Genomic DNA, 14,657 nt, shown 5'->3' with positions numbered 1-14,657 from the left:
ACACCATCAGATCAGGATTAAACAAAGACTGTGAATGGCTAGACAACTACAAAAGCAGTTTCTTCTCCCTTGGTGTTCACACCTCAACTGCTAGCAGAGCACCTCACCCTCCCTGATTGAACCAACCTCGTAATCTCCATACTGATTTATACCGGCCTCTGGAAATTTCCATTACTTGCATCTGAAGAAGTGAGGTTCTTACCCCACAAAAGCTTATGCTCCCAATACTTCTGTTAGTCTGACAGGTGCCACAGGACCCTCTGTTGCTTTTTACAGATTCAGACTAACACGGCTACCCCTCTGATACTTGCCTTACAGTGATAACCTTCTCTTTGTTAGACTCAAGAGGCTCAATCTAGTTTAAGAGGTGACTTGTAAGTAACAACATGCGGAAGAAATATTTAATAATGGTCTCTTTAATCTAGCAGCGAAAGATCTAAAATGATGCAATGGCTGAAAGTTGAAGCTAGACCAATTCAGATTGGAAATAAGGTGTAACATTTTGAAGAGTGAGGGTAATTGACCACTGGAAGACTTCACCAAGAGTCATGGTGGATTCTCCATCACTAGCAATTTTTAAAGCAAGATTGGATGTTTTTCTAAAAGATCTGCTCTAAAAATTATTTTGGGGTCATTCTATATCGTCTGTTATACAGAGGGCCATACTAGATCATCACAGTGGTCCCTTCTGGGCTTGGGATCTAAATCTATGAACCATTAAGACCTAATCCTCCAGACCAACCACAAATCACATGTATAAACACCCCCGCAGACTCCTGAGTTCCAATATCATGAACCAGTCCCAAAGCACGTGTCCAATTTCTCATAAGCACATACTCAACCCAAAACCGTAACTTTAGCCTGGAATGTTATTTTTTCGGGTAGTGCTCAAGATGTTCTGGGGCCTTGGGTATGTGACGTTTGGCATTTGTGGCAACTGTAACTTTTTTTTAAACTACAGTCAGGCAGAAAAAGAGGGAGGGGAAGCCACCAGGATCTTTTAAAAGGAGCTTTTTTAAATCTTCAAAAAAAATTTATTTGTTTGGTTCAAAATTATTTTACTGAGAATTCAGTTGCACGCTAAGACATTATGGTTACTCTTTAGTGAAGAAAAGCAGTGCCTAAAGTGTTTAAAGGAAGGCTATAAATCTTGCTTTAAGGCCTCAATCCTGAAAAAATGCATGTGCTTAACTTTAAGCATGTGTGAGTGTTTGCAGGTTCAGGGCATAAATATGTATTGTGATGTTTGCTTTATTGCCTCTTCCCTCCCTCCACCCCCCCCCCCCCCCGTGAGCTTTTATTTAACTAATTATTTTTATTCCAGTATTACATCCGATACAAGCCAGATCCTGCTGTTAACTGTAGCCTGCCACTGTCTGATTTGCCTCCTTTGTCCAGAACCCTGCCTTCTAAACTGACAAGTGCCCTTTGCTCTCTGCAGCCACGCCATGCATTCTTGCATCACAATAACAGCTGCTCCACACTAGGGCTGGTCAAAACATGTATTTTGTTTTCAGCAGAAAAAAATTCCAAGAAAACAATCTTGCATGTAACTTTTTGGGTTTTCATCAAAAACACCAAATCAACTTTTTTCTGCTGTCAACAAATGGAAGTTTTTTCTCACAGAACATTCTGTTTCAATAGACAGCCATTTTTCATCCCCTCCTCCCCCCCCAGAAAAAGACTTTGAATAAACAATTTTGAGTAGCTCTTCTCCACACATCTCATCACATCCGGAATTTAATTCAGCCATACCCTGGAACTGCATTCTGGGAATCCCACTTGGCTTTAGAATCCTTATGCCGCTGCTGTTGTACTGCCTCAAAGGTGAAACTGCAGCAGCCTTTATATCTTTCCCTTTATTCATCCAGCATTAGAAAACTCGCCATACACCCCTGAGGTCAGCAAGTGGGGAAGAAAAGGACATTCTTGTTTGAAACTGCATGTGGCCCTTGCCATCCCCCTTGAGAGAAGAAAGGGTTTCTCTTACCGGTTTCCTTTGACTCTGTTCCTTAAGGGCCTGTTGCAAAGCCCATTAAGGTCAATGGGTGTCTTTTCCATTGAGTTATCTGGGCTTTTGATCAGGTTCTAGTAGGGACGGGCGCGACATCGCTTCACTGTGGTCCCACACTCGCAATGCCGCGCGTCACCTGGAGAAGCGCATCAGCTGCCGCTGGGAGTGGTGCGAGGAGCGCCAGGAGCTGGGAGTCTTTGTGCTGCAGATCAGGTCCGACGACAACACCATCGTCACCCTGACGGCCAGGGGCTTGCTGGAGAGGACTCTGAAGGCCGCCATCCACTCGCTGTACGTGGAAACCCTGAAGCATAAACCGGACCAGGGTAAAGCCTTTGAGTTGACCAGCAAGTGGGACGCCAGCAACCACTTCCTCCCCATGGCTTCAACTGTTTCACCGACTGGTGGTTCATCCACCGTGCCCGGCTCAACTGCGTCCTGCTCAACGGAGCTGTCCACCACAGGAACCGAGACAAGCATTGCAGGAAGTGCGGCTACCCCAACGAGACCCTGCCCCACGTCCTGTGCAGCTGCAAACCCCACTCCAGAGCCTGGCAGCTGTGCCACAATGCCATCCAGAACCGCCTGGTGACAGCCATCGCGCCACGCCTGGGGGAGATCTCCGTGAACTGCACCATCCCCGGTACCGACAGCCAGCTATGACCTGATGTGGTCGTCACCGATGAGGCCCAGAAAAAGATCATCCTCATCGACGTCACGGTCTCCTTTGAGAATAGGACTCCGGCATTTTGCGAAGCCCAAGCTCGTAAGCTGGAAAAGTACACCCCCTGGCTGACACCCTGAGAGCGAAGGGCTATGCGGTGCAGATGGACGCCCTGATTGTCAGAGCCCTGGGCGCCTGGGACCCCTGCAACGAGCGTGTGCTGCAGACCTGCGGGCTCAGTCAACGCTACGCACGTCTCATGCGGCGCCTCATGGTCTCAGATGCCATCCGATGGTCCAGGGACATCTACATTGAGCACATCACCAGCCACCGACAGTACTAGGAGGTGTGAGCCAGAGTGACATCATTCTCCCACTACGAGAAAGGGACCAAGTGACCTTCTCCGTTGGATTATATGAACTGGAACCATAAACTCCCTAAACATTAAATCTCACCAAATGAGGGTCAATCCATCCTCCTTATCATATCCACTCATTATACTCCACACCCGAACATAGCCACTTTATGAACTTCATACCCTCGTATCTCAATGTCTGTACTTTGACCCATCAACCTTTTACTCTCAATCGGGGATATTGCAGATTATGTATTCCTCATGCCACCTTATCTTAAACCAAACATTGCACCCTCGATAATCTGTGTTCTTCCCTGATAACCAGAAACTTCTATGCTCGAACTCTGTTCACTATTTTTAACATCACAGAACAATACAAATCCTTAGACAGCTGGTCGCATGCTAGGTACATACTTTAGCATGAGTGGTTAAAGCAATACAGTCGGGGAGAAGCATGACAGAAGTGTAAAGATGCATCACGCTACCCTTCAGAGTCCTCTGTCTTCCTTTAATTATACTTCATTTGCAGTTAAATCCTTCACTGGGTGATTTTTTTTTTCTTTTTTCAATCCAGTGCTTGTAAAAAGGGATTAGGACTGGCTGTGGAGGATGTGATTGCCAAGTGAAGACATACGATGAGGGGGCTTTATAAGCATTTAGTGATGCAGAAGTAAATATAACACACAAGCTGGAATGGGTAGGCATTTGACAACTTTGTTCCAAAAACAGTCCACCTTCTTTGGAGTTCCTCTCCAAGCCTCTATGCTGTCCATGAGCTGTAATGTCCAAACGTTGCCCTGTAAAATTCTTTGTGCTAACCAGCTCGGGTTTTTCCTCTCCTAAACAAGACCTACACTTGCCCTTCTTGTGTAACAGAAGCTGGCAACATGATGGAACTTTTTTAATTGGGCTATATCATTTCTTTACTGTCTTTCTCACTTGAACTAGGTTTAAATGCAATTTGCTTTTATTTCATTTTTCAGACCTTGGAGTCAAACCGGGCCTCTAACCCATCTACAGGGGATTTGCTCTCTGAGCATGTTCAGGTCACTTATTCTCAGTGTCTCTTTTCCTAATTATAAAGCGGGGACAATAGTATTGCCTCACGGAGGTATTGTGAGACTTATTGGTAAGGAAGCACCTTAAGAGGATTGTATGCAAGATACTGCTACAAAAGTGCAAAGATAATTATTAATGGTCCTAACCAATCCAGCTTGCAGGACTGTCCCTGCAGTGTTCGGGGCACATTGCTGGTGAATACTATAGAGTGCTTTATTAAATAAGGGACGTGCACCTAAAGGCAAGTGCTAACTGTGAATTATAGGATGCTGTCTCCTTAGGGATGTTTTATGAGAACAGGCTCCATTGTCTCTGCACTCAGCTATTTTCATTATTTCCTGCTGGCCTGTGAGGTCAAAGTGACCATATCAGACTGGATTAGATGCAGTCATACACACAGAGTGTACAGGCACATGTGGCAGGTTAGAATTAAATAGCTCCCAGAGTTAATCTAATTTGGTTAGCTGTATCTTTAAGTGAGTTCTAGTCACCGATTTTTCTTGCCCCTCTTTCTGTACACAGGCTGAATTAGTAAGCAGCAGAGGATTTATTTTTTGTGTCACTGTTAAATGCCAATCTGGAATTATTATTCTGTATGTGGAGCCACCATGGAATGCTTGCCCAAGGCTAAAATTCCTAGGGGCTCAAGTCACACCCAGGGAAATGGGCGTCCAAAACCGCCTTGTTTCGCTGACCAGATGAAGGTTTGGTTGGCATATTGCTGGACCTAACTTGTCATGATTGACTTGTCTGCACCTTTTGGAGGCTCCCTGGGCTAGATTCTCAGCTGGTGTAAAGCAGTGTAACTGCATTGACTTTGGATCTACGCTGAACTCAACCAGCTGAGGATCCGATCCTCTGTAACATTTCAGACTGGGATAGTGTACTTCCCCCCACCCCCCCTCCCCCCCGGGCATTACTGTTACACACGTGTGTCTTTGTTTCTAAAGACCCACATAAACTCCAATTCTGTGCTCTGTCTCCTGATTGCTAAACCAGTTAGTGAAAGTGACCCATTCCCTGGGGGCCAGTGCGTGGTGACCCCTGCATTCTCCAGTGGTTTGTGCAGTCTAGTTTTAAGTGCCTCACCTTTTGGGACCTCCCAGTTACGAGGTTATTCCAATCTTTCTAGCAGCACTTACTAGAGAGAAGATTTTTCCTGATATTCAGTTTGTTTTTCTTTTTAGTTTATGCCTTTGCTCCTAGTTGTTATATCTTTGTGCATACTACCCTAGGAGCCTGATCCAAACCCATCAAGTCAATGGAAAGACTCCAGTAGACTTGGATCAGGCCCTACATAATCCTAATCCTGCTCCATCCTCTGTGTTTAAACCCTTGAAATAACTGCAGACAGTTATCGTGTGTGTGTGTGCGCGCTTGCTTGCTTGCTTGCTTGCTCGCTCGCTCAGGATCTCTCTGTCCTGCTTTGCATTTCTCACTGTGAGGCAGGATGTTGCTGCAGGTCTTAAGACCACTTGAATTTGACTGTCTGCTTTTCCACTAAAGAAGCTTGGGAATTGTCTGACCAGAAGGTGAAGGGTTGGGGTGTCTTCAGGCTCCTTCAATCTTGCCTGGTGGTGGTTGTTTTTTAATCAGGTAGTTTCACTGAATGAGCTAAATTTTTAGCTTAAGCTGCTGCTTTTATTACTTGGGGTTTGTGACCTTCTAAGAGGCTTATTTTATTTTTGTCTTTCTGCCAGGAAAATGTCAATGTTGCAACATGGAAAACACAAGGCTTTGAATTCTTGCCTATTTGTCAGAGAAAAGGCCCTTTTTTACTAATCGGATCTTTACTCTGTTTGTTGAAATGGAAGCTGTTCTTTAGAGGGCTTCTCCGTCTTTGTAAAGGCCCTTTTCTTTCCCCTAAAGAAAGGGCAAGAATTCAAGTACTTGTGTTTTTCCATGTTACAACATCTGTGTGTTTAGTTAGAGCACAATGCAAAGGCTTATAAAGGCCGAAGTGTTTCCTCATTGCATGGCTTTCCCCTGCAGAAAACTATTGCATGATAAGAGCAAGATGGGAGCAACAGAAACCTGACTAGACCAATGGCAAATCCATCCTGAAAACTGGTACAGTGAGCTAGTTTTCACTAGACATGGGCCCAAGATGTGGAGTTCAGATCCAGACCTGAACTCTTGCTCTCCCCCCACACAAACACACACCCCTACCTCCAGGGGGTTCAGATCTGGTTGTCTGGGTCAGATCTAACTTTAGTTTACACCAAAGAAGGAACACTGAATAATATTAAATATGTGTTACTTACAGTCAACTCTGCATGTGTTTACCACGCCCTCCCCACAGATATATTAATGGGAGTTATGCCTGTGGGCGTATGCTCCAAAAAGCTCAACCAGGTCCATGTTCTCTGGCTAATGGACCAAATCGTGGATTCAATATATTTCGCTCCGTTCAGAGCCTAGATTCACTGGGCTAAATTCATCCCTAGTGTAACTCCACTGAAGTCCCTCAACTGCTCTAGGGATGAACTTGTTTGTATCTTGCAGTTGCTGCAGCCAAGTGTTAAACCCAGCACCTCCTGCAATTCAGAAGGCTCCCAGAGGGTTAGTTTCCAGCTGACCTGATAAAATGGAGCCATATAAGCTTAGGGATGGAAACCACCCATTTGCTTGACTCAAACCCTGCAAAGACTAATGCCTGTGCATAACTTCGCTCATGCAAAGTAGCTGTATTGAAGTCAATGGGGCTACTTAGGTAAGTTTAAGGTAAGCACATGCATCAGTCTTTGCAGGCCAGGATCAAGGCTCTAGTCTGTTCCACAGCTGAGGTGTGATTGCCCCATATAGCGGGGATTCCACCACCTCCACTGAGTGCCTGCTCCCCTGCCGAATGGGTGTCACCATTGAGTAATCTCTCTTCTCGCTATTCACCCGAAAGCTTCCTTTGCTTGATATACCCCCTTGCTTCCCCATTCACCAAGCCTGTTAGAACTGAGTTACTCAGCAGGAAGTTCTTTGCGTATCCTGAGTCAGATTTCGAATCTCACTAGATGGAGCGGGGAGACATCACTGTCCAGGTCAATATTGGGACTTCAATGTCCGCAATATGTGTTGGCAAATGAGAGAGAATCTTAACTGCAGATTTAAGAGAGAAGAAATCCTGTAATCTATGTATCTCTACTTATTATTTCTGTCCAGACTGGGTAGACTAGCCTCATGCAACAGTGAGACTGGGAATTGGAGAAGAACCTAAGGGAGTTAAGTACTCCATTCCCATTGAAATCAGACATCCCTTAGGCTCCTCTGGAAACCCCAGCCCAAGCAAACTCTTACTCAGAAGAATAGTACTATTGACCTCAGTGCCTCCAGATAAGCTCCGTTAACGTCAGTGGGGATTTTTGAATCAGTAAGGACCATTGATATGAATGAGTTTTAGACTTGAGTCCTTTCCCTCTAAACAAAGTAAATTGTTAATCAGCCATAAAAAATGCGGGTGGTTTGAGTATTTTGTGCCCAAAACTTTAAGTGCAAAAAACTCACAACACTTAAACTACACCAAAAAGTTGTACAAATCTATTACTAAAAATGCTTTTATTTTTCTAATAGTCATTTTGTTTTAGATTTAAACTTAACACAACACAATGCTGCAGGGGAATTGTTAGTATGGGAAAACACTGAAGGAGAAATAGACAAGATGTGAATGAAACTGACGAGTCAATATTTTTATTGCCTGAACTAAGGGGATTGCAGGGTGCTGGGGAAAGCCTACATTGTGGGCAAGTAAGTTGGATTTTAAACATTATTTTGTTTTCAGTAATCTAAGGATTTTTGTCATGTGAGATGATTATTATTATTAATTTTTTTTTAAACCTGACTGTCCTTTAAAACACAGTTGGTATTTGCTTTTTGTCTATTTTTCCTTCGGGTTCTCCCGCATAACACAGTGCTGCAAGGAAATGTTTAACTAAATCAAAATGAGCGTTCAAAAAAATCATTTTTGTAATGGATTAGTCTCTGAGTAGCCATAATATGTGGTCACCTCACCGTCTTTAATGGTTTTTATCCCCACGAGACATGTGAGATAGGGAAGTGCTGTTAGCCTCGTTTTATATATAGGGAACTGAGGCCCAGTCGGGCAATGCCTTCTACCTTTTTAAAAGATGGATGGTAGCCCAGTAGACAGCTCTTCAAAAAGTTGGCTTTTAATGATCTGGTGAAAGCCATGTTTATTGGTCAGAGCAGGTTCTTGGCAACAGGACTCTTCCTGGGTTCCGTTTCCAAGTTCTATTACGGATTCACTGAGGTGCTAATCCTGCAACATACCAAGCGTTGCCAAGGAGATGGTGAGCAACCTGGGACTTGCAGGATTGAGTTTTTAACCACTCTGTGCCTCACTTTAGCCATAGGTAAAATGGGAGGAAACTACTATCTTCTTCAAGTGCTGATCCCTGTGTGTATTCCACTGTGAGTGCGTATGTGCTGCATGTACCCAAGACCACAGATTTCTAACTAGTAGTGTCCATTGGTCCACGCCTGCACAGTTCCTCCCCTCATGCTCTATACTGAGTGCATAAGTGGAGGTGCAGATCAATGCCTCTCCACTTCCTTCTGACCAGCACGGGGCCTGGGCCAGAATCTTCTGTGTCTGTAGCAATCTTCAGAATTGGCAAATATATCTGTATGTAGTTTTACCATTCTTAATGTTTTGAGTAGTTTCAGTGTTTTTATAGTCTAGTTCATTTGAGTCTTCCCCCACCTTGGGGAGCTTCTCCCCAAGGAGAAGGACTATGCCCAGAATCCTGGAGTTAAATGACTGTTTGTCCTACTCATCCTCCTTTTCCATCTGTAACTAATGCCAGCACTGCCTTGAGAAGGTGCCCAGCACTGCTGAGTGCAGCATTTGTTACTCCTTCTCTCCCTGAACCTATAAGGAACAAGAGTTTTGCCTGTGGAAACACTTCCTGGAAAATGCCCTGAGACACTAGTCAGATCCAGGCTGGGGAGACCCCACTGTACGATGGCCTCTGAGCACACACTCCAAAGCAGAGCCCGAAACCGCTAAGCCTAAGGAGTGCCTCAGGCCTCTTGCAAGAGTAAGGGACATTGTCATGGCCATAAGGAAGAAACTGGGAAGAAACTACTCCAGTGAGAGAGCGTCCTGCTTGTACAAGACTTTCTGATCTCCAAAAAAGTGTTCTATAATTGCTACCTACTATTAATATTTTTGTACTTCAGCTGTTCCTATTACTGGACCCATCAATGTCAGAAAAACACCTGAGAAGGGGTGTTAATTATATCTAGAACATGTGTACCTGGTATATCCTCTCTCCCAGTTTACATAGCACTGAACACTTAGACTCTAAAGGAATCTGCTAGAATTTAAACTGGGGCTCTTGGCACTCACTTACATGACCCTTAACTATTCACCCAATCTAAGGCTATGTCTACACTACCCGCCTGAATTGGCGGGTAGAAATCGATCTCTCTGGGATCGAATTATCGCGTCTCGTCGGGACGCGACCATCGATCCCCAAATCGGTGCTTGTACTCCACCAGCGCAGGTAGGAGTAAGCGTCGTCGACGGGGGAGCCGCGGCGGTCAATTTGCCGCCGTCCTCACAGCAGGGTAAGTTGGCTCGGATACGTCGAATTTGCCTATCTTAAATTGACCCCTTTCCCCTCCTCCCCGCCCCCGTAGTGAGGACATAGCCTAAGATGTACTGAACCTTCATCCCTTTCTGTTTTATAGTTTAGTTGTGGCCTGGCCTGGATTAACCGATGTATGCTCTCAGCAGGGGCCCTGACATCAGATTTGGGAGGGTGGCACTACACCAGGCCACACCTGAGCAGCACTGTGACCCTGTGCATTAAATCATAACACCACTCACTCAAATTTGGCCCGAGGGGTGGCTGGGCCAAATTTGAGTGAGTGGTTTTGCGATCTGGTGCACAGGGTCACCGTACTGCTCAGCTTTGGCCCGGCTGCCCCTCTGTCATGATGGGAGTCGTCTGGGCCGAATTGAGTAAAGATGGAGATCTCCAGTTCCATCGTGTGCAGGGCCCCAAAATGCTTTAACTTGGTGCCAGATGCTGTTTTACAACTGGAATGCTCACTCGCCTTTCTATGAACACCATGACCAAAAGCCCTTTAAATAGAAGCTGATGACCCAGCAACTCTGTCGATGGTGGCAAAGGTCCAAGTGAGGCAGGAGCCCACCCCCATGATGTCAGAGTCTGGTGTTCCGTGCTGCCCCAAGGGAGTAGTAACTGGAGACTGTAATGTTCGCTGATTCCATAACTGAGGAGGGAGGAGAGGGAGCTCCAGAGGGGAGGTTGTAGAAATGTTTACGTGTCTCATGGAAGGCTTGAGCTCTTGGAGAGCAAGGAAAATATTTCCCTAACAAGGCTAGTCTGCAGAATGGTGTGCTGCAATAGAGAGTGATACACAAAGCATCCCTGCCTGAACAGTGTATCTGTAAGTCATGCACAAGACCGACCGGGCAAAGCAAACACCAGAAGGGCTGAGGAATTCCGCAGGAAAAACCATAGGATGTGGCAAGCCTTCGATCCGAGGTTACAGATTGAATCTGCAGCCGATTTTGGATGGAGGGCCATGCTGCAGTAAGAGCCCTGGGGATGGGATTCTCCTGACTCAGCCAGAATTCTCCCAAGGACTCTAGGGGAGGGAGTGCAGTGGAGGATGGCTCCAGGGTACAGCTCGTCCCTGCCCCACCAGAGATACTGGCTGGTGTGGGATTGGGACTGTGGCATCGCCTTCTCTGTGTGGAGTCTGCCCCCACGCCTCCATCCAATTGTAGCTGGTCCTTGTTCATGGGTACAAGGAATGGGTGGAGGGATGAAGCTTCTCCCATCCTCTTCCTCCCCGTACCCATTTTCTTGGCGCCATGCGCTTCAGCCCAAGGCATGGAAATTGACGAGACATAAAGTAGCCCAGGTTGTGTCTCACTGTAATTTGCACTAAAGGACAAGCCTGCACCCTTAGCTTCCAAGGTTCTAGAGGAGTGGGAGGAGATGATATATAACTGTTCCACACTCAGTGCTGCTAGCATTTGCTTACCCATTTACTAGTTCCAGGTTTGCATTCCTTATGTGGATCAGGAATGAGTCCTTCGGTTTCAGGGGCAGCTGTATTAGACAGATAATTTGGGAGTAGCAAAGAGCCTGCATGCTGGGGCTGGGAGCAGGTAGGCCCCATGATGTGAGGTTTTAGAAGTTCTCTCAACACACTACCTATGATCTCCAAAAGCTTGTGCTATGACCAATCATTTTTCCTTAATATGAAGGCCTAATGCACAGGGGCAGATAGTAGACAACACTTTTACAGGTGTTCTGTTTGGCAGGTTGGCATGGCTGGCTACTGATGTTGACTCTGCATGTACCACCGGGACTGAAGCAGCTCCAGGTGGCTTATCTTCTAGAAACCAAGGCAGCCTCCAGATCTGATGCAAACAAGGAGTGCCTCGTTAAGGTCACAAACCTGCACAACAAGAGAACCCTGTGTCAGGCACCCTCCGTCTAGTCAATAGATTGCTTATGGCCCGATGCCTCCTTTTCTGGTGCGTAGGTGGGCAGCAAATGCTGATAGGCAACATGTCCAGTTGCCCCAGCTCTCCGCTTTACTTTTCTAACTCAGTACCTTCCCTACTCATTTGAATAGCCAACATCCCACTCTGTATAGTGTTCTCATTTCTGCTTGGAGGATCCCATGTTAGCTGCTCCCCCTCTGCTTCCTCTCATGCTTCATGACTTCAAAGGTCACCATTTTGGGGCATTCCTGCTGCCTACGAAAGTGAACCTATGCGTGCAGATTTGGCTTACTGAATGCATCGGACCTGAGGTCCTGTAGGCTGCCTCGGAGAATGGCCAGCACAGGATGCATCAGAGGAAGGCTGTAAGAATCCTGCAGTAAGCCAACATGAGATAACCCTCCCCCCTCATCCTATTGGCTTCAGGGCCCAAGCCAATCACTACGCTTTTATATCCCTTCTGAAATGTTTATTACCTATAACTCTGGACATTCTTAATAAATCTCCAGTCTCTTTTTTAGAATCCTATTAAGTCCTTGACCTCCATGACTCCCTGTGTTTCTTCCCATGCCTTCCTTCCACCCTTGTTCCCCTGCACAGGTGGGTTTGATTGGCAAACTAAGCCTCCAGCACTGGTAATAAAACATGAAGAATCTCCAGTATTTCACTGTGAAACAGGTGATGTAGAATGACTGAAGAAGGGCAAAACTGAGGTTGACGCTCATGGCTCCGTTCCTCCAGCATTCTTAGGGTATATCGATTATGTGAGAGACACTCCTAGCTCACCATGGCTAGAGCAAGAAGTTGAGGGTTAGTTTGTAACAAGGGAGATTTAGGTTGGATATTAGGAACAACTTTCGAATTACAATATAAGGATGGTTAAGTACTGGAACAGGTTACTTCGGAGGGGTGTGGAATCCCCATCATTGGAGGTTTTTAAGAACTGATAAAACAAACACCTGTCAGGGATGGTCTAGGTAGTCTTAATCCTGCCTCAGCACCAAGGGATGGGCTAGATGACTTCCTTAAGTTCCTTCTAACCCTACATTTTTTTCCCCCCGCCCTTCAAGATGATCCCTGCTTACTGCGCTAAACTAAAATGAAACCTTTCCAAGATCCTTCTCAATATGTCCTCATAGGATACCTCCCCCCCCCCCACCCCAACTTAAAACCTGGCGATTGATTTAACCCTGGGACGGAGAATCTCCACGCCCCTTAAGTATCTACGTTCAGTGTTTATTTAGAATACAGATGTCGTTTCCTCCTGCTCTGGCTCCTAATGTAGCTTACTGGGACCCCAGCTACATAGGAATGAATTACAGAGACAGAAAAAGGAGACTAGCCCATTGGAGCCGGTGTGGGGCTGGAGCATAGCAGTCACTGCCCATAGCGGTTGCTACTCTGACAGTGGTGTTCTGGTGGGGTATGGTACGGGTGACCGATTGCTAAGCAGCATCACTGACCGATGCAGGACATAAGCACACTCACAGAAGCCTGATTAGACTGCAGACTGAACCTCAGACAGGGAGGTCACTTAAAACTTGACTCTCTTTCCTAGCCAGCCAGTGGCTTTAGGGTGATCTATTTAGGAGTGGCCCTGAGGCTCTCCTCCTTTGGCCGGGAGCAAAAAAGTGTGCAAAATAATTCTTTGGTCTTGGACAAGGGCTGTAAACAAAAAGCAATTTATTCCAATGTGTGGCCCAGCTCCACGTGGTCAGCTGGCTAATGGAGTAGCCGAGTCATCTGAACTGGTGTCTACCTCCCCTCCTAGTCTCCTGTGTGGGGAAACGGCGAGATTGGCAAGGCAGAAATTGAGGTTATTAGCCATGACCAGTCAAAGAGCTGATGCACCTAATTCAGCATCCTGCTTTTGGTAGCAACCGATGCTTGTTGCTTTGGAGGAAGGTGGAAGCCATCTAATCCTGTGCTGGGATGGTAGGTGTAGCGAAGGAGAGAGTACAATAAAGGTTGGATAGCAATGGCACAATGCTGGGGGGGAGGAGGAGGGCTGATAGCACTTCTCACTTGACTAGCTCGTGTGGTTAGTAATGTTTTGTGATTCCCCAACCAAACCTTCTACTTGATTTGACCAAGGAAGCAAACCAGTAATCTTGAATGGCACCTGTCAGATCTCGACAGTCATCTCGAAGGTAGGAACGTGAAGAAAGATGTAATGTAGTGACGGCAGTGCCAGCAGAATGACTAACCATCTTCTCCCCTCCTCCCCTATACTAGTCCTAGACACTGCGGGACAAGAGGAGTTCAGTGCTATGCGGGAGCAATACATGCGGACGGGGGACGGGTTCCTTATAGTCTATTCAGTCACGGACAAAGCCAGCTTTGAACACGTGGACAGGTTCCACCAACTCATCCTCAGAGTCAAAGACAGGTGAGTGCACTGGAGGGAAGAGCTCCCTTAATGCGAATCCTTGCTGCTTTGGAGGCATTATGCTCCAGCGGGTAGAGCACTGCACTGGGACTCAGGAGATCTGGGTTCTAGTCCTAGCTCTGCCACTGACCTGAATGGCCATGGGCAAGTCACTTCCCCACTCTGTGCCTCAGTTTCCAGATCCATAAAATGGGGTAAAGTCACTTACCCTCCTTTGCCAAGTGCTTTGAGATCTATAGATGGAAAGCGCTGAGAACTAGGTGGAATTATTATTATTTATTATTCAATGAACAGCATCTCTGTGTACTTGCATTTAGATGTCTGGGAATGAATGGTTGATGGAAGATTTACATGGGGTGGATAGTTCAGTTGTCTAACACTTGTGAATAAAAGAGACAAGGCAATATTCAAGCTCTAAACCAGTGGTAAGCCAATACTTCAGAAAGATCAAAGAGGAAGCTCACAGGGTCTTTTTAGCTTGTTAATAATTCACTCTTCTCTATCCTATCACATAAGTGTTTTCCATTTTCACTGGGTGGAGTGTGAATTTAGATCATGCATCCCTGCAGCTTTAAAGCACTTAATTTTTCGATTCATAATTTTTTTTAATCAAGGGAGCGCTCAAGAGAAGTTGCCAGAGGGAGTCAGTCCTTGTTGCTGGCTTTTTGGCTC

The 14,657-nt window shown here is 46.0% G+C and overlaps 1 protein-coding gene across 3 annotated transcripts in view; it reads left to right on the top strand.

Moving 5' to 3' along the window:
- MRAS (muscle RAS oncogene homolog) overlaps positions 1–14,657 on the top strand; it is a 76,485-nt gene that overhangs the window by 48,148 nt on the left and 13,680 nt on the right. For all 3 annotated transcript variants that reach the window (XM_054044484.1, XM_054044483.1, XM_054044485.1), the window contains one exon: positions 13,832–13,985. In XM_054044484.1, the coding sequence (XP_053900459.1) occupies positions 13,832–13,985 (154 nt within the window). The remainder of the gene's footprint in view (positions 1–13,831; positions 13,986–14,657) is intronic.

The sequence above is a fragment of the Malaclemys terrapin genome, chromosome 11 (assembly GCF_027887155.1).
Source record: "Malaclemys terrapin pileata isolate rMalTer1 chromosome 11, rMalTer1.hap1, whole genome shotgun sequence".
In the NCBI taxonomy this organism is placed as follows: domain Eukaryota; kingdom Metazoa; phylum Chordata; order Testudines; family Emydidae; genus Malaclemys; species Malaclemys terrapin.
Note: the sequence above shows the minus strand (reverse complement) of the source record. Positions and strands in the feature narration are given on the sequence as shown.